The 24,622-nt window shown below is 38.5% G+C and overlaps 1 protein-coding gene across 1 annotated transcript in view; it reads left to right on the plus strand.

The window, feature by feature from the left end:
• Positions 1 to 2,140: 2,140 nt before the first annotated feature.
• Positions 2,141 to 24,622, plus strand: part of DIAPH2 (diaphanous related formin 2) — a 247,897-nt gene continuing 225,415 nt past the window's right edge. Inside the window, exons 1-3 of the mRNA XM_074147988.1 lie at positions 2,141 to 2,314; positions 20,864 to 20,896; positions 23,241 to 23,417. Coding sequence (XP_074004089.1) covers positions 2,195 to 2,314; positions 20,864 to 20,896; positions 23,241 to 23,417 — 330 coding nt within the window. The 5' untranslated portion in view covers positions 2,141 to 2,194. The remainder of the gene's footprint in view (positions 2,315 to 20,863; positions 20,897 to 23,240; positions 23,418 to 24,622) is intronic.

A 24,622-nucleotide genomic window follows, 5' to 3' on the forward strand; every position in this document is an offset into this window, starting at 1 on the left:
TCACACCGCAAAGTATTTTTGTAATGTTCTGCTCTTAAGCACTTAAGAGTTATGCTTAACAAATATAGTGCTACAGAGTTTGAATTAAAAACTCTTAAATTTGCATACAGAGATGTCAGGCAGTTGGAAATTATTCTCTGTTTTCTCCAACTCTGGAATGACTGACCTTTCTGCTTCAGTTATGGGTGCTGCTTAACACAAATAAAGACAGCGCAGAAAAATGAAACAGCCCTTTGGGCTAACTAAGGAGAAGAAAAAAAACAGATCTGAGCATTTCTTTTTAACTGAAACTAGCAAATTGTTTTTGAACTGTTGCTGTAGAATGAAGCACTGTAAGTTATAAACTGGTGTGGTTGGAAATAACATTGCATTGCCTGTCACTGCAATCAAATGATTAAAATAATTTCATAATTCCACAGTTATGTGTGGTTAAGATAGCATAAACTATGCCCAAATACTTACTGATAAAATCAGCAAAATTAAATAAAAGGATAACTTCTACTAAAAAGAAGAGCTGCATCCCAAAGGAAAATTTAGAACTGAGCAGCCTGACAGAGCTGGCCTATTTTATAACCTACTAACTTCTGCTGCAAAGGTTCTACTCCAGTGTTAAGACCCCTGCAAGTGTTAGAGCTGTCACTTTAATTGAAAGCTGGTATTGTCATATTTTACCAACAGGTTTTCACTATTGGATTTTAAAAAAAACCAACACCCTACTTCATCCAGTACTCAGATAAGTGGAGAGAGACAAGAAATGCATACAGCTACATGAATCTCAGGCATGCTTTAACTATGTGTATATTAGACAAAGATGGGGAAAATTCATTGTACTGGTCTCACTTGCCTTTTGAAAAAGAACGAACCCACTGTGGAAGCAGTGCTGAGCTGGGCACTTTTCTAGCAGGTAATCAAGTAATATGTTTGTATTGAAATTTGAACTCCAAAGATTTGCGGATTGCCCTTGTCCCACCAAAACAACAGATCATGATTATTTTCATAACTGTTCTCTCAGTATAACTTAATCAGCATAGATTCCACTATACCAACACAAAATGTGTTTTCCTCTTTTAAAAGTAACTATTATATTAATATGAAGACATCTGTCAACATGAGCCCTCTAATAATCAGGTAAGTGATCCTTGTTTCCACTATCCACACTGGTACATCTCTGCCGAGAGACCTTCAGTTTACACAGTGAGGCTCAACCAAAGGGAATCTGGAACCCACAGAAACGGTTTCAGCCATTTCTTTCACTGTTGTGAACCATGAGCATGTGCAGATGACTTGGATATTGGGGACTGAAGTTCTCAAATCAGAGGGAAAAGAAATTTAAGTCTTTTGTTTGTGGTAACAATAGTTCAATTTTGGTTAAAACACCATAGTAACCCTTTGTGTCTCATGTGTTTCCAAAATAAAATATGGGGAAACATAATTGAGTCAGAAGCACCTCATGAGGAAACCCTCCGTGTGTGAAGTGTCTGGGACCACGCACAGGCGGCCCAGCGCTGCTAGGTGAGACCGATCAGATGGGCTCTTCTCCAAAACAACACCAACAGGGCTTTTCTCCAAAACACCTCCTACCACAGCCATCACCGGCCGTCCTGCTTTCTCGAAAGCCCAAAAGTACTACCACAGCCGGTTCCGGCCGCCTCAGCTCTCCGCCCACCCGCGGACCAGCCAACTCCGCCTGACAGGAGACGGCCGCGCGCGGCTCTCGGCCTTTCCTCCTCACAGCAACCTGAGGCACGACTCAGCCGGCAGTCCTCCGGACAAATTCACCCACACGCAGGCTCCGTGCCGCCAAAGCCGGGGCCGGTCAGTTCTAGTTCACGCTTCACCTTTTCCAGCAGGCGTTTCTGTTCGAAACCCCTAAGTTCCGCCATTTCCTGGCCGGGTACCACCAGTCCTCCTCCGCTCCCGCCCTCCGGGCGGCGGGCGGCTGCCGGCCCCCACAGCGTATGCGCAGGGCGCTGGCACATGCGCGGTAACGCCGGCCGGGCGCCGCGCATGCTCGGAGGCGTTCGGCGTCTCTGAGGCGGTGGATTGGGAGGTGGCGGCGGGGTAGCAGGACCAGGAACTGCTCCGGGGAGGGGACGGGGAGACGCTCGGTGGTTCGTCTTGGCCCTATGGGGCCTTGAGGGTACAGACCCGGTGAGAGAGGGGGGTTCTGCTGGGGCGCGGAGCCGGTGGGAGGATGGAGGGTCAGGCGGCTCCGGGCGCAGGCGGAGGCGAGGAGCCCCTGAGCTCTGGCAGGATGAACCCGAAGCGGAGTGGGCGCGCCGCGGAAGAGGAGAGCCGGAACAAGCCCAAGCTGGTGAGCGAGCCATGGGTCTGAGAGGGGGGAAGGGGGCGGCGTGGGGAGGAAGAGGAGGAAGGCGGGGGAGGAGGAGGAGAAGAAGGCGGCTCGAGTGCCGTCTTGTTGCCTCCTGAGTAGCTGGGGCGGAGGGGCGTGCGGCTGGGCCTGGGGGGTGCCGGGCTTTCAGGAATTAAAGGCCCTTTTTAAAAAAAACCCCGACAATCCTGTGAGGTTCCGTGGGGGTTTTTGGGCGGTGTGCGGGAGCGGGAGGTGGCAGCTGGCGGGGGGCGTGCGGCGGGCCGCGCTGTGGTAACGCACCGGGGGCGGCGGCTGACAGGAGCCGGGGGTTCCCCGGGCAGCGGCGCCGCTGTGTGAGCGGGACCTGTTGGTCTCCCCTCACCTTCTGAGGGAGAGATCACGGGGTGGGGTTGGGTTTTTTTTCCCTGTGTTGAAGCATCCGGATTATTGGTAGTTATGATGCAAGCGACGTGCCTCCCAACTTCTGAAATAATGTGAAAATGATTTAAAAATGTGGAATTTTCCGGTCTTTTTGGAGAGATCTGTCAAGCTTTTAAGCGCGCAAACCCTCTTTAGGAGGATTTATTCGTTCTGTAGTGTTTTTTCATTATGCCTGTGCTTTTTGATTTAAGAGAAAATATTTCTACTTGAAACATAGGCAAGTAGAATGTTTTATATCTCACTTTATTTATATCTCACTTTATACATATAGTAGCAGCAAAACCAGTTAACATGAGTGTTTACTTTCAATTGTTTACTTCTCTTACTGACACTTATTTTAACTTTGAATCAACTTATTTTAGCTCAGTTCTCTGATGGATTTTTGAAGAGCAGCAGTACAGTGGACACTTAAAACTCCCGTGACTTTTTTTATTGACTAGAATACCAGTTAAAAACTTTATTTAATCTATGCAAAGTTTTTCACAGATAGTGGTAGAATGAAGTCAGTATGTCAGTGCTCTCACTTTGTGTTCCTTTCGTTGAATATAGTGCAGCGGAGCCTTGGGCTGCTTGGTCTGAGAACGGTGGGGGTTTTTTTGTCACTGAAAACTAAGTTAGAATGCATATGGGGAAGATGTTAAATTTGTAACACATGAGGCTTTAAAAAGTTACTGAAAGTAACGATTATTTAAAAGGATGCTAGAATGCTGAATAACTGGAGATGCCTTTGTATTAAAAGTAACTGTGTATCTTAGGAAAAGGTGACCAAATATGATGTCTTGCTTTGTTTTATGGTGTTATTGGAAACAAATTCATACTTCCTTGCACAGGATAAATATACTTCTTCATATAAACAAGATGTTTGTTTATGTTTATACTGCCTTTACAGTGTCCTAGCTGAAGTAGCTAGGAAGGCTGCTTGAAGATGCCTGCAGGGAAGCGCTTTAAAAGTCACACAGGGAAAAAAAAAAAGATCTTCCAGTGGAAGCTGCGGACGCAAATTTGAATATTGCTTTAGCAGAGGAGAACACTTTGAAAGAAATGTGCAATTTAAAAAATCAGAGTCAAATCAGCTCAAAATTGGATTGACCAGGACTATTCCGTTGCATGTTCTTTTCAGTTATTACAGAATCACTAGAGTAGACTTTTATTGTTACATTTAGTGGAAAAAGTACATTATGTTAATATTTGCAGTCATATGCTTTCATTTCTTGAGGGAATGGTTACGGTCCAGGAGCAATAGGGGTCAGAGTACTGTTATGTCGCTTGAATGGGATGCCTTCTGAAAGATAGTTTTGCCCTGAGATAAAGGTACTAGCCTCTGATGATGTAATTGAGTCAATGGGAAAGTAGATTTTTTTTTTTTTTTGGACATGATGTAAACAAATGGTGTATAAAACTGACATGAAGAGGGATTTACCTTTAAGGAGAAAAGGGATGGGATTCAGGTGTGTTTTAACTTGAGGCAGTGTGAGTGGACAGCCAGATGTATCAATTACTGCCATGGGTTTGCAAGGGAAGGACAAGATTGTAATCGGGGAAAGGCTTCATCCATTATATAGGAGAATAATCTTACTAAATTTTGCTGGCTTTAATTTTGAATGAGGAGTTGATACTGCTGAGGTTAGCAATATCAATAGGTAGTCAGAGAGCAACCTTTCTTGCACCTCATCCCTGCTCTCCTCACTGTGCAAATAAGACGAAGGTTTATTTGGGTCTTATGTAAGAGAAGCCACACTATTTGTGCAAGTGTTAAGTTGTCACTGAGTTTGTAAATGTAGCTTCTCAGAGTTTGGTGTGCAGATTTTCTTGGTTTGACTTCATAACTTGTCAAGTTTCAGTAGAGTTATAGAGATGAATCAACCTGCACTCCATCAGTTTGTTGCGTATAATTCAAGGAACTCGGTGTGCTGAGAGGAGCATGTCTTTTCCAGAACTTATTTCACACGTCAAGTGGAGTGCTGAACAAGGGCTTGGTGGGAGAGGGTGCGCAACTACATAAAACAGAGGATTTATTTTTAGTTTCTAGCATAGCAGCTGAAATTAGGCAAGTCATTGGGAAGAAGTCTAGGGGGATGATTTCTATATGGTAGACTAAAAATGGCTATATATGACAGGGGGTTGGGAAAGGTGAAGTTGTCATTTTCAGGGAAGGGAGACCCTAGAAGAAGAAGGTAGAAGTTGGTTTCTCCATGCTCTCTGTCTGAAAGTAAAACTTGACCAATGGTGCTTGGCCTGCAGATGCATAGTGGTTTGGTTGGTTTTTTGTGTTTTGGTGGTTTTGTGTTGTTTTTTCCCCCCTAAGGACTGAAGCCTGATTGATTGCATTTATTCCTGATGGACAGGAAGTAATTCAAAACTAACAAGAGAGGATCTGTGTAGAAACAAAAATGGTGGTGTTTTTTTCTGTAAGAGAATTGATGTGTATGTACACACACAAATAATTGCAGATGGGCTATATTAGAACTACTAATTCTGTTTCTTTTCTGCTTTAGGTCATTTTGAGAGTCATTTGAGTTTCATATAATTAGTTGTATCTGACAACTGCAAAATGAGAATTTAGTTCCAGTTTTTATACTAGTAGTGTGTAAACTAGAAGATTTTTGTAAAATTTTATGTCTGTCTTATGAGCATCATGACACATCACAGTTGCTGAAAGAGTTCTGATTTAGTCTTTTATTTTTTCTCATTTTTTGCTGGCACAAGGACTGGAGGTGGAAATGAGTGCCTGGTGGTTTTGTCATTATTTTTGTTTGCAATGAAACGGGCAGAAAAATTTAAATTGTTTTGGCAGACAATCACCTGAATTCACGCCAGACCCGAGAATAGGCTGGTATGAGATGGCAATGAGCAGTTACATCCTTAACTGGGTTTGGCAATGAGCTTATTTTTCTTGTTTAAAGGTATGCTTGTTATACTAGGGGAAACAGACTAAATTAAGGTTGTCAGGGAGATTGCTGGGATTCCGATGTTTGTTAATCCTTAACTTAGATATTGTTTACTCTTTTTAGCACTTCACTATCATATGGGAATTATATATTTCTGTTGGGTACCTAGGAAATCAGGAAGTGTTGAAAAGCGTCGTGTCTGATTTGACATAGATATTGTAGCTTAGCTGAACCCAGAGTCTTATCAAGTTGTTCACTTTGTTAGCTGGGAAGTTGAAGCCAACTTTTTACAGGAGTTCATGGGAGAAGAATGTGAGACTGAGGTCATAAAAAGGAGCAGGAGAGGTCACTGGAGAGGAATCCTGAGTATAAGGGTGGGGGGGAAATGATTAAGCATTGGTTGACCAGAGACACTGGAATCACCGTCCTTGAATGTTTTCAATATCTGCAAAACTGGACAAAGCCTGTAGCAGCCTGGTTTGAATTTTGTGTTGACCCTGCTTTTTGGGTAAGAGTCTAAGCTAAACTGAGCACGGAATGAGATCCTTTCCAACACCTGTGATTATATGAATCAGTACTTGAAAAGAGGTGTTCTAGCATGATTTGTGGTGCTTCCTGATGTTAGAAGGCTAACTAGAAGTTAATATGGCCAATAGTTTTTGTGTATCTTATGATTTTTAATACATCGTGTTGGTTTAGTATTGGCATAATTAATGTATTTCTGTGCATGTAGTGGCTAATGCCATGCTAAAAGCATTCCTCGTTACCCTCAAGTTCACTTCAGGTCTGTGTGGTAGTTGTTCAGTGATAGGTACTCCTTAGTTACAAACTAAATTTCTGAGAGAGGCTGTCTTCTGAGTGTGATGCTGTCTTCAAAAGCAGATTACGAGAAGGATCTTGTGTAAGATGAAAACCAAATTGTTAGGGGTAAGAGAGAGCTTACTTAATTGGAAAGCAACTGGATTTGGTGATTCATTCAACATGGAGCAACTCGTATCTTGTTTTAAAAGCAGAAATTGTTTATGCTTAATACTGAAGTCTTTTAAACCCCGTGAGCTTTGAGATGAATCAAAAGTTATGAACTCAACGTTCTGACTAATGTGCCATAAACTAGCGTCAAACAGTGGAATAAGGGCTTTTATCAATTTAAAACGGGAGTAAACTGAGTGTGCTTGGGAGGAGAGGTTTCCCAGCTACACTGCTCCACCCATATCAGTGCAGGAGTTAAAAAGGGCTTTAATTTATGAAGTCAGTCACTGTCAGACAGGCTGTGTGCTACAGGACCTACATCCCACCATCACCTTTGACTCCTAAGGTTGTTTGATGTCATTTTACTGTGGAGAGATAAAGTGCTTTTTACACATGAATTGTTTAGATGTTTGTATGCTGCATACGTGAACTATGAGTCAGGTTGAGCAGAAATTTTTGGCAAAAGAATAAAATGCATTACATTTGAGATCATAGTGTCTCTGAATAAAATCAGTGCATGCCTGCAGAGGATTCTTGCTTCAAGTGTATGCTTGAGGAAAAAGTGAAGTGAAATGCTTGTGTTTTAGAAGATTATTGGTCTTATTAGTTCAAAGTCAAGATATTCTAGCAAGTGGAGTTAGTTAGGGTACAAACATGACTGAAAAGTAAAATTGATGTATTGGGAAATTTTGGTTCTGTTGCTGAAAAGCGTACTGATGGGGCACTATCTCTAACACAGTAGAGTAGGGCATGCTTGCTGCTGATGCTTAAGTAAATGCTTTAGCTTTTAATGTGAATTCATATTGACACTGCTTAAATGAGTTGATAGATACAGTGATAAACCTATCTGCTTGTGGTAATTAAACTTCCTGGACTACTACTTGTAAGACAAAACTGTAGAGCTATTCTGTACAGTACAGGAAGCTTTGCAAACAAAGCAGATCCCACCTAGGCAATGTGGAAGACAAATACAGTGAGAACTGACAGTGTGCATATCAAGTACAAGTGCTGTTTTCTGAGATTTTAAGCACTAATGTGGAATATCCAATTTATTGAGGATGAATTTTTGTTTTGTATTACAAATAGCCTGTAAAGTGTTCTAATGATACTGTGGTTGCTGATGACCCGGTAGAAGGAAAAGATAAGCTTAAAAACTTTGGCCTGGGTCACAAGATGACTTCAACGTTTCTGGATCTATTGCAGTTCTTTAGAGGTAAACAGTAATGGGTAACAACCTTCTTGTAATTCTTGTCATCCCTGTGCAAATTTAGAGGTAAAGTAGAACAAGACATGGCAGTTGTTGCTGAAGCAACTAATTTCAGTTAGTTATTCATCAGTTCACTTGTTCAACCTTAAAACCACAAGAAATTAGGAAGTTAGTAAAATGAATGCAGTTCCTTACAACTTTTATATCATGGCCGTTCTTTAAGTACAGTATTTTTTTTAATAATTCAGTAACTTTATTTTAGAGGAAATAAGTTTTTTCTTATAAAGGGCTATGGTAGTAAAGCAGATACTTTTAAGAGCAGATTAACAGTTGAAAGTCTTCCTTTACTATTTTTGCAGCAATTTATAAAGTAGCAGGCAGACATGGCTAACTTGTCTTAAACTTGCATGTTATTTTTTGTATCAAACTGATCTTAAGGTCTCATGAATCAAGTAGCTTTTTTGGGCAGCATTGGCCATGTGAGCACCTCTAGATTTACTGCTTTAAAGTGTAACTTCCTAATGGGTAGCTAAGGTGCATCTTGTTCGACAAAAGTAGTTAGTACTAATGTTGTCCCAAAGCTTTTATAGCTCTTTGTTCTCGCTCAGTGAAAGATTCCAATTTCTAAGGTAGATAATTTATACAGTCTGGTAAGCTAATATATTCTACTTGTTAACTATTGATTAATTGTATATGAGAAGGGGGTGACATCTAAAGAATCAGTTTTTTGGGGGGCAGCAGTGTGGGCTTAAGCAGTCTCCATACCCACCTTAGTGCTCTACTGACTTCAGGTTTTGTGTGGCAGTGGGACAAACAAGGTCATGAAACAGAACCAAAGCCCCTCCTTTATTATTTTTGCTTCTTTGTTTATTCACTAGAGCTAATAAGTTTGGTATTATGGCACAGTGGAATTCCTCATTTTCTATTGTTTTGTCTAAAGTTCATCCATTAGTACTATTAAATTATGATTGTGTGTGTTTTTCAGCCATCTTCTGATGATAACTGTTTAGTTGGACATGGTGTGAAAGCAGCACATTATATGCACAAGGACGGACCTGACAACCATCTGCTATGGCATTTAAATGATATTGTAACTTAGATCATGATATAAACGTAAACTGATCTGGTTTATAGAAACTGAGAAATAACTTGGAAGTTCAATTCTGGAACAAGCCCACACATGGAAAATGTTGTATGGTTTGATACAACTACTGGAGGTATTCAGTCCACCTGGGTGTGTTAATATTTGGTCACAAGGTGTAGTGCATACTGTAATACCACCACACCTCTGTTATATAAAACAAAAATGTTCTTAAGAACTTCTAACAGATATGGGCTCTTTCTGTGTAAACAGGAAACTGTAGTTTTGTATTCATTTCAGACAGTTTTGGGAGAGAGTGGGAGAAGAGGAAGTCTCAGGTGGCTTAATTGTAAAGTTCCTGTCTTGGTCCTTTTAGTGATCCTCAGAGTAAATCATTGGAGACCAGATGGTATTGGAGAAAGTATTAGGTATGCTGAAAGTGTGATGCATGATTGCTGCTTATAAGTGTCCTTTGCCTAGTGCTATCAGATATAGAGGGCATCGAAGATGGAAAATGTTTTTATTACTAAAAAATATTTTCAATTTATACTTCAGAACAGTTAAGTGTGTTTAAACATGTTTTGAAAGCTTAGAATGTAAGTGTAAAAGTCACCAGCTGATTAAAAAAACATAATTTGAAAGAATCCTGCCTTCTATTCCTCGGTGATTTTTGTGAGTCTCTGTGTATTTATCGCTTCTTAACAACCATACTCTTACTACTCTCCTAATTGTAGTGGAAATATGAAGTTTTCTCTTTATAATAAACCCAAATTAATATATTTCGTTTACCCTCTTATGTGAGAATAAATACAGGAGAACTTCGTTGAGGAATGTGGAACTTACAGAGCAGTGCTACCTAGTAGTTCAGAAAAAAATTCTAAATAAAGTTAAGTTTGAGGCAGTTGAGTACTAGTTCTGTATAATCCCAGAGCTTGGAGCTGTGGGGCTGTAGATGTACAGCCAGTAAAGCAGCAACTCTAATGTCTAGGATATGTAGGCCAAGAGGACTGCAATAAAGGTACTGATGGATGCAGGTTGGCTTGAAGGTACACAGGCCCATTCTCTCCTGTTTCTTTGTTCAGGGATTAGTTACTCAAATGTTAATAATTGTGTTCTGTATGGGATCACATGAACAAAAATGCATCATAATGCATGTGAGGGTGAGAGAAAATAACCACAGACCTTAAACGTTCTTGATGATACCTTTTTGTCATAACTAGTTAGTTATGTGTTTACAAGCGGCTCTATATAAATTTCTGTTGGTCTCTCAGGGATGGTTGAGCAAGACTAAGTAAGTACTTTGGTCAGGAAAAATGTTAGTTTTGCAATCTAGCTCTTACCATAATAAGAATGAATATTAATGGTGGTTGTTAGAAATTGACCTTTGAAGATGCCTGTGGTTTATTTGTGTTTTTTTTTTTTTTTTTTAAATGAGTGTAGCTTGTAAAGAAAAAATACTAAGCTATCATAAGATTCATTAGATTCTAGACTCTTAACAGAAGTAGTTTTTGTGCAGTATAGAGTATCCTGCTTTCTTGTCATATTTTGGTTCTTCATAGTCTCCTGCTGTGAATTATTTTTATACCTATAACATTGAAATAACTTCTAAAATTCTGTGGCTTCATATGGAACTGTACTGAATGTTTGCATTTGTAATTGTGTGAGTGCATAAGTAGATGAGAACTTGACAGCTATTCGTAGTTGAGATGGTTACATGCAGTGTTCAAATTGCATTAGAACAGGGTAAGTATGTGCATAAAGAAGAAGAAAGACAACAGAGTATCAGGCTAAGCATATACACTGATGCCATATATATTAATTTTTGTGCCAGCCACATTTAGAGGGTATCTTAAAAAAAAAAAGTTTTAAATACAAAATCTGAAATGCAAAGCATAAATCCATGTCAGGTGGCCAATTTCAAAAGTTACCACACAAGGTGAACTTAGCTGAGATACTTCAGTCTGAGTCTGTCCCTCTTTGTAAGCAATACAGTAGTATTTTTATCTAATTTTGAATACACTGAAGAAAAACTTACATACAATAAGAACTGTTTTAATAGTCATTGCAAGTCCTTGCTTATAAAAGCCGTAACCACTCACAGACTGAGAGAACTAATTAATATGGCAGATTAGTAGAAGGCAGTTCATAACCAGACTTGAGAATTAAGTTGTAACCAAAGCCTCAACACTGAAGCACCTAATAAATGATTTTTGTCCTGACTTTGGTGCTTTGTTTCTGGTACTGCTGCCAGTCTTATTTCCCATAAAACCAGATTTGTCTGTCTTTTTTTTTTTTTTTTTTTGTCGTCTTATATAACGGGGCAGTGAGAATTGCTGCTCCCAGTCAATCCACTTGACTAGAACTGCTTCAGTTTCTCCTTTCCGCCCCTCTATGGCAAGTGGATCTCCACTGTTTTGTTCTTATTAACAGAAAAAAGTGAGGTGAGGAAAATTCTTTTGATTCAGCACACAATTTCTTGGCTGAGCTAGAAATATAGTAGGCACTGTCTGCTGCGGTCTCTCTAACCTTTACAGTTCTCCATTCTCTACTATTCTACCGTCTTCCAGCAGTGCAGTTTCATTTTCATTCTCCAGTTCATTTACAGCCTGGTGGAACCTTCCCAAACTAGAAAGGTAAAGCGTACAGCAGTAGGCTTCGATAAAATTTCCATCTGTAAACCAGATACACAATTTCCATTTACAAATTGTACAAATATGCATCCACATTTGAACTTCAGACAAAGCCGGGGTGGGTAAGACAGGCTTCCTAAATTCGTTAAGGTTAGTTTACAGTATTCTGTGATTCATACGAATTCCTGAATGACTTAAAATATAAGCAGTAATCCCATCAGTTAACGTTTTCTATTTAAACCCAATTGTTCCATGAATTTATGGGAAAACCTTTATAGAATTTATAAAATTCATATGGGTATTCATGGGTAACCTAAGCACGTACCACGCTTCAATATTATGGTAAATCCATCTTTTTTTGCTTTTTTCCCTTCAGTAGAAGGTAACAGATTCTCCTTAACCCATTATAAGCATCTGTGATCGTCCTGAATTCCTGTTACTTCTTAACAGGGAATCTTACCTGTACTGAAGTCCAATGATACCATTGGCTTCCTCATTATTATGTACAATATAATTCCTCTCTGTTCACATGCTGCTTCACTTCCTACTTCCCTGAAGGACAAATAATCTTCTCAGAAAGCTATTATAAACAGGAAAGAATAGGAAAAGGAACAGAAAGCCCTTGTGTGTATCACAGCAGCCATAAATCCAGTTTAACCCGATGTGCTTTGGCTATTGAGTCCATGCCCGCTGAAGTTACTCCATCCAGAGTTTCAGTTCTTCAAGGAAAAGCCAAAGTTCCTTGCTATGGCAGCAGTATTGCTTATTTTTCCAAGTTTTAGTGTCTCTTTTTTTTATTATTAGGGGAGAAAAAAGTAACGTTTTAGTCAACTTTTTTTTTTATGAAGGGATCAGATACTGCTCTGATCAAATACTAGCTCTTTGCTAGGAAGTCTTGTTTGTTGCCTTGGAAGACAGGCAACATTATTCTAACAAGTTGTTGACATGATTCTTGTGACCATATGTTCCAAGACTGCTGGGTACACACAAAATGAATAATGTTCACAAGTAATTCCTGCTTCTTTGGCTCACTGCATCCCTTCTACTGCCAGTTCCTTTGTGGGCTATGTTTTGGTTGGTTGGATTTTGTGGGGTTTTTCTTACTATTTAAAAAACAACCCAAACAAAGCAAACACACATCCTCACTTCCTTAACGTCTATCAGAAGTTAAATACTCCTTTTTCAAGGAGCTGCCCAGTATCCAATGGAACTCTTCACAGTATAGACTTTAAGTCAACTTTTGCAACTTGCTGTGGGTCTTCTGCTTTATTGTAAAATGTATTAGTTCTCTCCCAACAGATACTTTCTACCAGTTTTATCCTCTTCTCAAACAGTAGCAGAGGAAAGTTCAAATGGACTGTGAGATTTATTTCGGTGTTTACTGTACTTACAAGAGCAAGAGACATTTTATGAAACAGCATGCTCAGTTAAGAATCTTCCCAAAACTATCTCTGCATATAACAGGAAGAGAAGTATATAGAAATTGAGCCTGTCACTTGTACAGGGGTATTAGGCTGTACTTGTGTGCGCTGTGAGATAGGAAGCAAGTAAGCAGGAATGAAAAAGAAAAATTGTGTAGAAGTACTGAAGAATTCTCTCATCAGTTTCTCAAAGCAGATTCTGCTTCGTTTTTCATAATGATTTCAAAAGAACTCACTGTCAGGTTAACTTGTCATTGCTCATCTTGAAAGAAAACCCTAGGTTTCAACAAAAGATTAATCCCAGGTTCAAAGCACATAATAGTAGTTAGAAGGGCAGCGTGTCTATAAAAGGGTAAAAACAAACTAAGACCGCACTTCAGTAAGAGTAGAGATGAACCTTGTCATCATAAAAAGATGTCTCTCTTTGGGAAGCGAGGTATAAAAGGAGGAGGCCTATTATTACTCTTAATTGACCAGACCCAGTAGCTTTATAATAGCTTTCACTCAGTCTGAGCAGCTCCACAATGTGTCTGAATGAAAAGGTAGCCACTTGCACTCAGGAGAGCCTGGAACAAGGAAGGAGGATGAACAGTGATTTGATGCACATCAAGTATTACTATCTAGCAAAATTGACTTTGTTCTGCTGCTACGTTGAAAGGGAAGACCTCAAACCCACTGCTTGCTAAGCATAAAATGAGAGAAAGTCTGCACTTAATATGTCAAGAATTGTTTTGACTTAGTTTTTCCAGTTTAACTGTTCCAGAATTTTTCAAAAGCAGTTCACAGTAATATTGTACCAAAAAAAGTAAACTCCATGTCCCCTAAAAACTCTATGCTCAGCAGTCAAACAATTGTTTTTTTGAAGAACAAGCAGCAGAGATATAGGAGTGAATATGGCACTGACAGGCATACGTGGCAGAAAAGCATCAGGCATGCAACTGGTACAGTGAGCATCCAGACTATCCATTTACTGCACTAGGGGCTGTTAAGTTACAGAGGGTGACCCAATTCAGGTGACTGGTTTAGCAAGTGATCTCAGTCTATTTTCCTAGGAAAGAACACTTCCTAATTTTCTTCCAAACCAATGGGTTTGTTTGCTGTGGTGCAGTAAACAGAATATGCTGATACTGACAAGCAGTCCTCCCCTGTACCAGTACAATAGTAACCACTTGGACAGATGGCTTCTTGTCTGATAAAGTATATCTGGCACTTCTTACAGGCACAGAAAGCTACATGGGTGTATCGAAAGACTTTTAAAAAATTATTCCAATGCACTTCTAATCTACTAGTATTTTGCTAAAGGAAACTTAGGAGGTGCAGATTTTGAAATAAACTTATCATGCAATGTAATTGGCAGTCAGCTATCTGAATCCTGGTTTGTTTGGTTTGTTTTTTTTTTAAATACAGTGTTTTTCAATAAAGACCATAAAGTATCCATTACTGAGATTATTGAATTTCAAAAGGGAAATTATTTAAGGCAAAAATAAATGCATTGCTAGTCTGCAGATGACCCCAAAAATAAAAAGTGTATGGCAAGTGTATATGCTTAGCCTGATAATTCAAGTACATGAAGTAGAATTCCCTTATTTTCCCATTTATGCTGCTGACAATTGGTGCAGTTCTATATGCTGTCTTCACACTGTCAATACAATGTCTTGTCTTTTTCTTAATGCAAATACTTACCTGTTCTAGTGCAACTGAGACACTGCACATAAGGTGAGGTCTTCCTGGAGGAACCTTTAGTTCCTATGCAGAAACTTTGTATCAGTTTCTGTGCTACACTTATTTTTACGGAGATCTGCCAGACTGCCCAGAACCCTTACAGTGGAAGACTCTTAATTAACACTTTTTGGGCTTTAAGGACATCTAGCTGCGGAGTTTTGTACCGGTTTATTTGTGTGAATTGTGGTTGGTGGTATTTGATTGTTGGGTTTTTTTTTTTTCTTTTTTTACAGATATGTCCTGTAAAACCTTCTGTTGGTTAATGATTATGCAATGCCACCTGCATTTCTAAATTAAGTACTAAAATAAGTAGAGTTCAGTAGAGTTTCTGAATAATAATAAAAAAAGTGTCAAACTAAAATAAAAGGTTTTAAATCTTTGTTTTAAGGGCAGAGTTTGCCATGTCTCTTAACCTTTGTAAAGTTCTTGATGAGTTAAATGTCTCTTAGAACATTAAACCTGCACGTTGAGGCTGGTAAGCTACTATGCAGTTCATAAAAGCAGTATTGCAGTGCTTGCTTGTTGTGAAACTTATGAGTGGAATTACGACTCGGCTCTTTCAGATTTCTGGATTATAAAAGTTTTAATTAGCAAACCATTGCTTGGTAGTTTTAAGTGAGAAATTTAAAGGCTGTAGAGCATCCTGCAGAGATACAGTTAGTTCATCTGTACTGATAAGCATGCTATATATGCAGTATATATGCTATACTGCCACAAGACGTTATTCCAGGATGCTGAAAGGAAAACCTGTCTTGCGTGATCACTGGATACCAAAGTGAGGAACAGATCCTGACTGTACGAAGTGATGTATAAAGAACTTGTTGGTTATGTAGCAAAACTGCTATAAACTCCGCTGATCCTGTGCTGCTTTGCACTGGCTAACGTGAAAACTGCCTCTTCTAGTAGGCTTCCTGAAATTGTTTTTACAGTAGTCTAAGCTGATCTGACTGCTGAGTTTCCTGGTGCCACCCTTGCCCTTTTCTCTCACAACCAGCAATTTTGTTGGCTTAGACTGATGTGGAACTGCAGCTTTTGAAACAAGCTTTTAATTTAGCTCAGATTTTTAAAGCTTACTTATCCATGAACACCAATAAATTACTGTCTGAAACAAACCGTAATGGCAGTTTGAGCTACAAAGAAAATAACAATGTTAGTTGAATTGTTTTCCTCGACTCCTTTTTATCTTCAGTTACAGAAGTGCAGAAATTAAGGCTATCTAAGTTTCATTACAGTTATTTTTTTCAACTTCTGAATTGATTTGCTTTTTTGAGAAAGGTTTCTTTGAAGTCATCTGGAAAAATGCAGTTTTCCCTTTGCTTTTGGAGTGTAGTGTGTTCTGCCAATCAGACAAAAGCGAGGAAGCCGTTTCAGTTTCTTGCGACCTCCGTTCCTAGGCAGACCAGGCTGCTACTTGGGGTCTCTCTGTTCCCCTTGCGTAGAGACAGGGTGTGGGGGTGCCCCTTCCCCTTGTCCCGTGACGGCGAGTGTCTGGTGTGATTATCCTGCTGCTGGCCTGTTTTCCCCTCCCTCCTGTTTGGGAGCAGCGGTGAGGCACTCGGATGCCCAGAATTGGTGCCCTGTGCTGTTAATAGTTACCAACTTGGGTCACCCTCTGGCCTTATTTAGCATGAGTTGTCTAGCTTCTTTTCCTAATATTGCTCATTTCTGGATGGTCAGTGTTCTGGGAGGCAAAAAAGTAGAGTTATTGGGAAAACCAGGTGGCCTCCCCGTCGGGAAGGTGGCTGCCATCCTCCAGCTGAAGTACTCGCTCTCTCCTGCCAACAGGAATAACTTCCCAGCTTCATTTTGGCAGCCTGGTGTACGAGGGTTCACTTGCTCCTTGGTTTCACTTTGTAGTGCCTCAGGGAAAGCTTACCTTCGTCTTCTGTTTATAGATTGTCTTAGTTTAATAATTTAAACAATGCCTATTTAAGGAATTTGTGAAGCAAACTGCTGCAAAGCAAACAGGAGTTTTCTATGTGGTGTCATAGAGAGCAAATGCAAATGTGCAACAATAGTAACAAAACTGTTACTGTTCCTAATTTAAAGTATCTTTGATATATCAGGTGGATTACAACAATCATTTCAAGTGGTTTTTGAAAGCATCATGAATGTTCCTTGAAGTGCCAAAAAAAATTAGTAGAAAGCAAACATTTTGTGAATTAGATTTTTACTAATTTTATTAGTAATGCCAGATATACTTTGTCATGCATTAAGATCTTGAAAGTCCTAAATGAGTGTGGACTTATAGTTTCTGCACATCGGCTAATGTGACTCTGGTATCTTTTCACAATTTCCTAGATATACTTTTACGTTTAATTACAGAATTAAATATGTTAACGGATGGCTAAATTGTCTGATGAGAATGTTACTTATTCTCTGCACTAAGGAGCAGATGTTGCCGGAGTGAATTCTATTTTGTGGCTAAAAGATCTAGACTCGAGTTGCACACAACTTTTTGTACGTCGTATATTAACCACTTTAGGATTTTGTCCCTTCAAACTCCCTTGGTTCAGGTACTCATATGGGAAGTTATTACCTTCCTGCTTGTATGCGAATTTATTTGCAGCAAGTTAAAAAACACCCTCGAGCAAAATTTTACAATGTCTTTTGCAGGTGTTGGAGTCCAGGTAGATTTTAGAAAACAGTCATATCATCTTAGTTAAAAAAAAAAAAAAGTTAAGAGAAGGTCAAGTTTCTGTTTATTACCTGTAGAAAATGAGTGTTGGAGGAGGCAGTTGGAGCTGTTGCCTGCAGCTGTAGCCTGTGTGCAGACATGCGTGTTGCAGCCCACCACGATTTGCCTGAGCAGTGGAGTGAAAATTGCTCTTCGGTTTAGAAGTTACGAAGCTGATTGCTGTTTCATTATACCTGTGGTAAAATGTGAGCTGCTTTCGATTTTATTTTTTGTGGTGGAAGTAACAATTAAGAACACGGCAAAGTAATACTTAAATATAATGGAAACATCAATCAACCCGTGTAAACACACATTAATTTACAACTCATGGCCAGCTCAAGTGATCTGGAAAGTTTTATTAATACTTAAGATAGAAAAAGATTCAAGTGGGTTTTGCATTAAAAACTAATGCAATTATCTCAAGTCGTTGAATTCTTTGAATGTTGACATAGTTACTGCAGTAGCCTGAACTCAGCTTGGATGAGGAAACAGTGATTTTTTTTTTTTTTTTTTTTTTTTAATATACTAATAGGTATAGTGAACTATGGTGAAAATCTGTCTACTGTTTTTATATGCAAGATTTCAGTTACTCAGTATTAGCATGGCTGGGACTGACCTTTAAGATAAAAGAATAGCGTGATGCAGTTGTGTTAGTATATGCTGTCATTTTTGTATGCTTTATTGTCATCATCCATTAGTATTCATGCAAGTAGTGGGGTACTTAGAGCAAACAAAAGTTGGGAGGAGTAAATACAAAGTGATATCTTTAAACTATTGATGAACTGTAGAGACTATGTTCAAAAGGGGGAAGCTCTGTCACTTAAATCTTCTAAATGAAGAACTAAGTAAATCAGTAGGAAACAGTTCTTTGATATAGGAGACGGTAGAGTTCCATAGTTTGTGATGATATTGAAGACGAGGAGAGAGAGATTATATGCTGCTGTCTTAAATTGTATGTGTGTTTATACATGTAAACATTAATTGTATATCCCTTATCTGCAAATGTTTTATCATAGAGACTTTTGCAGAACCTTTGCCTTTGGGCTGCTTCTAAAATCAGGGAGTTAATGTCTTTACCAGCTGGGAAAAGGCTGACTACTTTTCATCTTGTGTTGCAATGGCTGAAAGAATAATGCTAGAGGACTGACTACAAAAATTGTGATATCTTAAACTTCCTCCTGGGGGGAGGTAAACCACTTTCGGTTTATGTTCTTAAATCAGATTGGAAGTGTGATTTCTTTGTTAGTGTAAGAGACTGTCAAAATCCTGTATCAGTGGGAATCTGCAGGTACATAACTGCCTTGCCTCTGCCTCCAGCTACTTGCAGTATCTCTTACACCTGTGAAATGTGTTGCTTATCTTGAGTAGCTACTGGCAGCAGTGTAGCTTATGTACCATAAGGAGATCTGGGAAGTGAGCTTGAGATGTCTGAAAAAATGCTGTGTGGTAGCTTACTTTAGTATTCTGTATTTTGCCCAGAGGAGTTTGAGTGACAAATGCAATATAAATGTAGAGATGGAGTAGATCTATCCTGTTCAGGTTCTGGGAGAGATTGGCAGTACTTAAATGAGAAGCAGGGGGAGAAAAAAAAGAAGTATTTTTAGTACAAGTGGCTGCAAAAACAGATACAGAGTTTTAGAACTTCTTGGTTACGTAGCTGGCTCTGGGTTGAGGTTATGGTTAGGCTTTACTTCATTTCTTCTTTTGGAATTTTTGCTCAATAATACCCATTAAAAATAAAAAGTCTATTTTCCAGACGAAGGACATCTTTATTTTCATGTCAAGATTAGATTATTACTTCCTCTTTTAACTCTTGGGTCCAGATAGCAAAAATACAGGAGATGGGTACCCGGAAAGAAGAGGTTTGAGATACGCCAGTTGAGAAGGTGAAAGGCTGTTGGTGTCAATATCTGGATGAGTAAGAGAAAAAGATTCTGTCCTAGCTCCCTGTACTAGATCAGGCTGGTATGGAGTTAGTTTTATTCACAGCAGCCTCTATGGTGCTGTGTTCCAGATTAGTGACCAAACCAGTGTTGATAAAACACTAGTGGTTTAGCTTTTGCTGAACAGTGCTTACCCAGCGTCAAGGCCTTCTTGTTCTTACTGTGTCCCCTCCCAGGAGTAGGATGCAGTCGATTGGAGGTTGTGAGGGGACACAGCCAGGGCAGCTGATCCAAACTGGCCGAAGAGATATTCCACACCATATACCATCATGCTCAGCAATAAAACCAGGGGCAGTGGGGTGGGGAGGAGGAGTTTTTTCCAAAGTAGCAGTTGCTCAGAGGCTAGGAAGGTATTGGGCTGCTGGTGATGAATGATGGCTTTTGCATCGTTTCTTTCTTTGTCTTTTTTTTTTTTTCCCCTTCACTTGTTAAACTGTCTTTATGTCAACATTTGAGTTTTTCTTGCTTTTGCACTTCTGATTATTTCCCTGATCCCGTTGTGAGGGAATGAGCAAGTGGCTGAGTGGGGACTGACCTGCCAGCCAGGGTCAGTCCACCACACTGTCCTGGATACCTCTGAATGCTTATCTTCATTATACCCTGAAAGTACGAACACCTTGTCCCCTCCTTCCCACCTTGATGCCTGCTCCACTATTTGTATAGTCTTGCAAATGTTTTTATTTCAGAAACACAATATCGACAAATGTAGCCAAGTGCCAAAAAGTAGAATCAGAAGGAACATGGTGTATTACTATCTTCCACCAAGGGGAAGTAAAATGTTGTGTGGTGTATGTTGAACAGTTCTAGGTTCATTTTCTATTCAGCCCCCACCCCCTCCTGCCCAAGTTCTAGATCTTAATGTTCTATTCATGACTGTTTGGTGTAAATTGAGCAATGCTTATTAACCAAATCTTCCTTGATACGATTATTGATATTGGTATGCAATGTAGATTGCTTTCTTGGCTGTGAATATAGATGTAACGGTGATTTTTGTCAGCAGGATTTTACTGCTGTTAAGGAAAACGTGAGAAGGTATTAGGGAGGGAGAGATAGTAGTGACCGGTTTGTGCATCATCAGTACGTGGGCTCTAACCAGTTCATCTAACAATTTACATTACTCAGTGTGAAGGAGAAGTTGGCAGCAGGCTCAAGGAGGTAGGGCACAGGAAATTCTCCTCAGCTCTCCCAGTCTCGAGAACTCTTTCAAAACTGAGAAAGTCATATAGCTGTCTGCTGACTTGGTTTGAAGTCCAGTAGTCCATGTTTGTTTTGGAAAGCTTTTTAAAAGCTCTTAATGTATTTTTGTGAAATAGTGGGCGTGCTAGATCTATACAGGTTTCAGGTTTATGAGTTAAATATGCTAAAGACAAGGTGAAATGGAATGCAAGCCTGCGTTTTCACACAAGGTGCAGTAGATTCCGTGCTCATTTAGCAGTTAGAACAGTTACTGAAATTTTAAGTGCTTTTTAATGTTAGAATGCATGAATTATAGACTTCATTACTCTGAAACAGTACGTAATGCTGTATTTTTTTCTTTGATTTGTGTGTGTGTTTTTTTTTTTTTTACTAGAATATTCAAATAAAAACTTTGGCAGATGATGTGGTAAGGTCTTTGTAACATCTTAATTTGCAATGGTAACGCCATGCTGCATGCTATTTTACTACAAATATTGTGGACAATATAACATGTTCTTATAAGGATATTACTCATTAGTTTTCAGAAAATTGAGTTACTGTTCCTAAAGATCTTAATTTGTAGCCTAAGTTGGAGAAGAGTAAGCTTCTTGAACCACATTCTAAATACTTCAGTAATATTGTGGATATGTTAAAACTGTTATTCAGCAGTTAAAGTGTTATTTCTCTTGACGTTCCTTTTAACAATAAAGGATACGCAGTGGTTCTGTGGTTCTTCAAAGTTAGTTGCCACATGATTCAAGTGGAAGCATTTTGGTTAATAGGTGTGTACTGTATATAAAAAAAAAAAGTTTGTATTCAGTAGCACCAACTTTATAATTCTAAAAACTTGAATCCTGTTGCAAAGTATTTTTACAGAAACTTGTATCAAAATGGATTTCAGTAAAATTATAGACTTTTATTTTCTATATGTAGTAGTTAAGCCACACTGGCCACTTAGTTAATCATCACTTACATGTCTGAAATGAGGAAATTGTACGTACAATCCAATTTGTTGTTAATAAGGTATACTTGAAACAGATCACAGTATGGTGAAATTGATCTTAAATAGCTTTTTTTTTGTGTGTGACTACTGGATGGGCATTTCAATGTATGTGAACAGTAAAACTGCATTTGATGTATATTGGCTAATTTTGGATGCTGCCTTTCAGGCATTATGTCATGTCTTTGACCTTTTCAATAAGCTATGCCCTAATTACGATTTCAAAAGAATGTAGTGTAAACTATCCTAATAAGGAAAAAATGGGATTAAAGTAAAGTTGTTGCATTGTTCAAGACATCAAAAGTATCCTTGTAGGTAATGTGTTTCTGTCCACAAATGTAAGACTTCTAAGAAAGAGGAAAACCCAAACCCAACCCCCCTCTTCTCAAAAACACAAACAAGACCTCCAAAGGAATTCAGAGGGAATGCAGCTTATCTAGGGATACTTACCCTTCAAAAATTGAAGGTAGTCTTGTAGGCTGTCAACAAACAACACCAAAAAACCCTAACAGCAAAACAGAACAAGAAAAAGAAACAAAACAATAATTACAAACCCCCCCCCCTTTCTTCCCCGTATTCCACAGCACCAGGTCAAATTTCTCCATTCCTGACTGAACTAATCTAAAATGTATCCAAATTTCATAAAAATTAAATACTCAGTTAAGCTTTCCACACATCACAGAGGTTGTTTTATTTTAGAAAATATAACTCTTGGTTTACATGTCTTCATAGAGGTGAATTGGTATGAATGATACTGGTAACCCTACATAAGCTGCACTTAGATGAAAGCACGTCTTCATAAGGCTGTTCAATGCCTGAAACAAATACACTAGTATTTGTTGATGCAAACAGTTAAAATTGCTATAGACATAGTGTTCTCAAAATGTACATACATATATATAGTTAAAGACAATATTATTAAATAATAAAAATTCTGACTATTCAGAATAGAGTTATATATTAATAATACAGTAATAAATGGCCTTATAAGGAAGGTGCTCTTGTTGGTTGTTTCCAATATTAACAAATTAACTGAGTAAGCATGCTTTAAAAAAAAAAGGTGGGGTTTGGTATAAGGTCTAAAACAAGTCAACCTTAACCATTGAAATGTCATTGCAGACTGTATGATATGCTTTCACTAATGTCTGTTTTGTGTATTTAACTATGGATGGCTGCTTCTATGTGAGTAATCCATTACCTGGCTTTTTAAAATTATGCACTAATTTCAGGAGTCGGTACTCAAAAACCACTTCAAGGAATTGTGAACTATACTTGGAGCATTAATTCCTCTACAAACTTTATTTTACTTTAGCAGGATTTTTTTATAAGCCTGATGAACTTGTGAGTACCTCCTTCCCAACGCTGGCTTTTTCAGTTGTCCTCCAAAGACTTATAGCTCTTCAGATGAAGGAACGCTTGGACATTACCTTTGTGGTACCATATTTATTCACTATCAGGATAATTAGGGAGTAATGTGAGAAGGTGAACTCAAGATTTTGAAATGCTAAGAGTTTAACATAGATGGTTTACCTTTGAAACTCTGAGAAATAGTTATATCCCTTTTGCATGTGTCCTGCCATGAATTTACCTTAAATGTTGTTGACTTCCTATGAAAAGTAATCTCTGAATGTTAGAGTATTTTTACTTACAGTTCAGTTTGAGTTTTAACTCTGCTGCTTGGATTAACTAAAAATGTGTGTATTATTGCCATGTAATTGGCTGCTTTCCTACATTTCTATTTCTGCTTATTTTTAAATGGATGTCTTTGCAGCGTGACAGAATAACAAGCTTCAGAAAGTCAGCAGTGAAAAAAGAGAAACCTCTTATTCAGCATCCTATTGACTCTCAACCTTCTATAAGTGAAATCCCGCTTGCCCAGGCACTTGTTGATGAGCGTTGCATGAACTTATCAGAGAAAGAAGTTATGGATCTCTTTGAAAAAATGATGGTAAGATGATGTGCTACCTTGTTTTATGAGATTTTCATTTGTTTTCATGTTGATGTTTATTATGTAGTAACGATTTTCAACTGTTGTTGTTCCGGAAGCAATAACTACTTGGGAGGGTATAGCATAGGACTGATAGACCTGGCTGAACTGGCACATAAATGACTGAGTAACTCATAGAATGCTGGCATTATATACGTTTAAATTACTTAGTCTAATTCTACAGAGAAAACAAAGGCAAAAAGCCAAAAATAAAAATTGTAGCCTTTTGATTGCTTCAAGGTAACCTCTAGAGACCTTAGCTGCAGCAGTTAGATACTGCTGTTGAAAGATAGTTTTTAATAAACTCAAGTAAATACCTTTGTAAAAGAGTAATTTCCATTCATAAAATCTTAATGTATAGAAAGCTGAAATTTTGTATGGTCTTGAATATTTTCTGTCTTAAGATCTTTTCAAGGTTTGCAATTATTCACAAGCTAACTTCTATTAGTAATACAGAAACAAACTTTTGAAGTAGGTGTTGATTAATTCTGCCATGTGTGTTGGTGTTGATACGTGAAGTATCAGGAAATGCAGCCTTTTGGGTTTTGTTAGAAATACTGTTTTCTGTATCATTTTTAAAAATATTGTGAACTTCCACAGGTGGTATGGCTTAAGAACTGTCCTGTTCTATTTAGTAGTTCTACTCTGTTCAGTGAAATAGTGGATCTCTTTTGAAAGATAGGATGAGTGTTAATTAATACTTGTTTGATTTTCTTGTTAGATTCAGGGATTAAGTTTTAACTTTTCCAAGTAACGTAAATTGAAGCAGAAAATAGGTCTGTCTTCCACAGATTAATAGTTCTTTACTATTAGCTTACTATTAGCTAGTAAGTTATTACGGTAACATTTACTGGGTTTAGTTGCTAATCTGAAGTTACTTTGACTTTTAATGGCAAGAATAGTCATTACTAGCAATGCCTACATTTTGCATTTAATCCAGTTACTAAGCTGAAATGGGCATCTTTAGATTTAATATAGCAGAACATTTTGCCTTTTATGTTTGTTTTAAATACGTCAGTTAGAACATTCACATCTACCCCTGCCACAAACTTCTGATTAGTGCAGGAATGGTGTCCATTGTAATAAGATTTTATAAAAACCACAGGAACCTCACAAGAGTTAACGCTTAGGTGATCAACTTAAAGTATAGAATTTTGATTTTGTCC

This window comes from Numenius arquata, chromosome 5 (assembly GCF_964106895.1).
Source record: "Numenius arquata chromosome 5, bNumArq3.hap1.1, whole genome shotgun sequence".
Classification (NCBI taxonomy): domain Eukaryota; kingdom Metazoa; phylum Chordata; class Aves; order Charadriiformes; family Scolopacidae; genus Numenius; species Numenius arquata.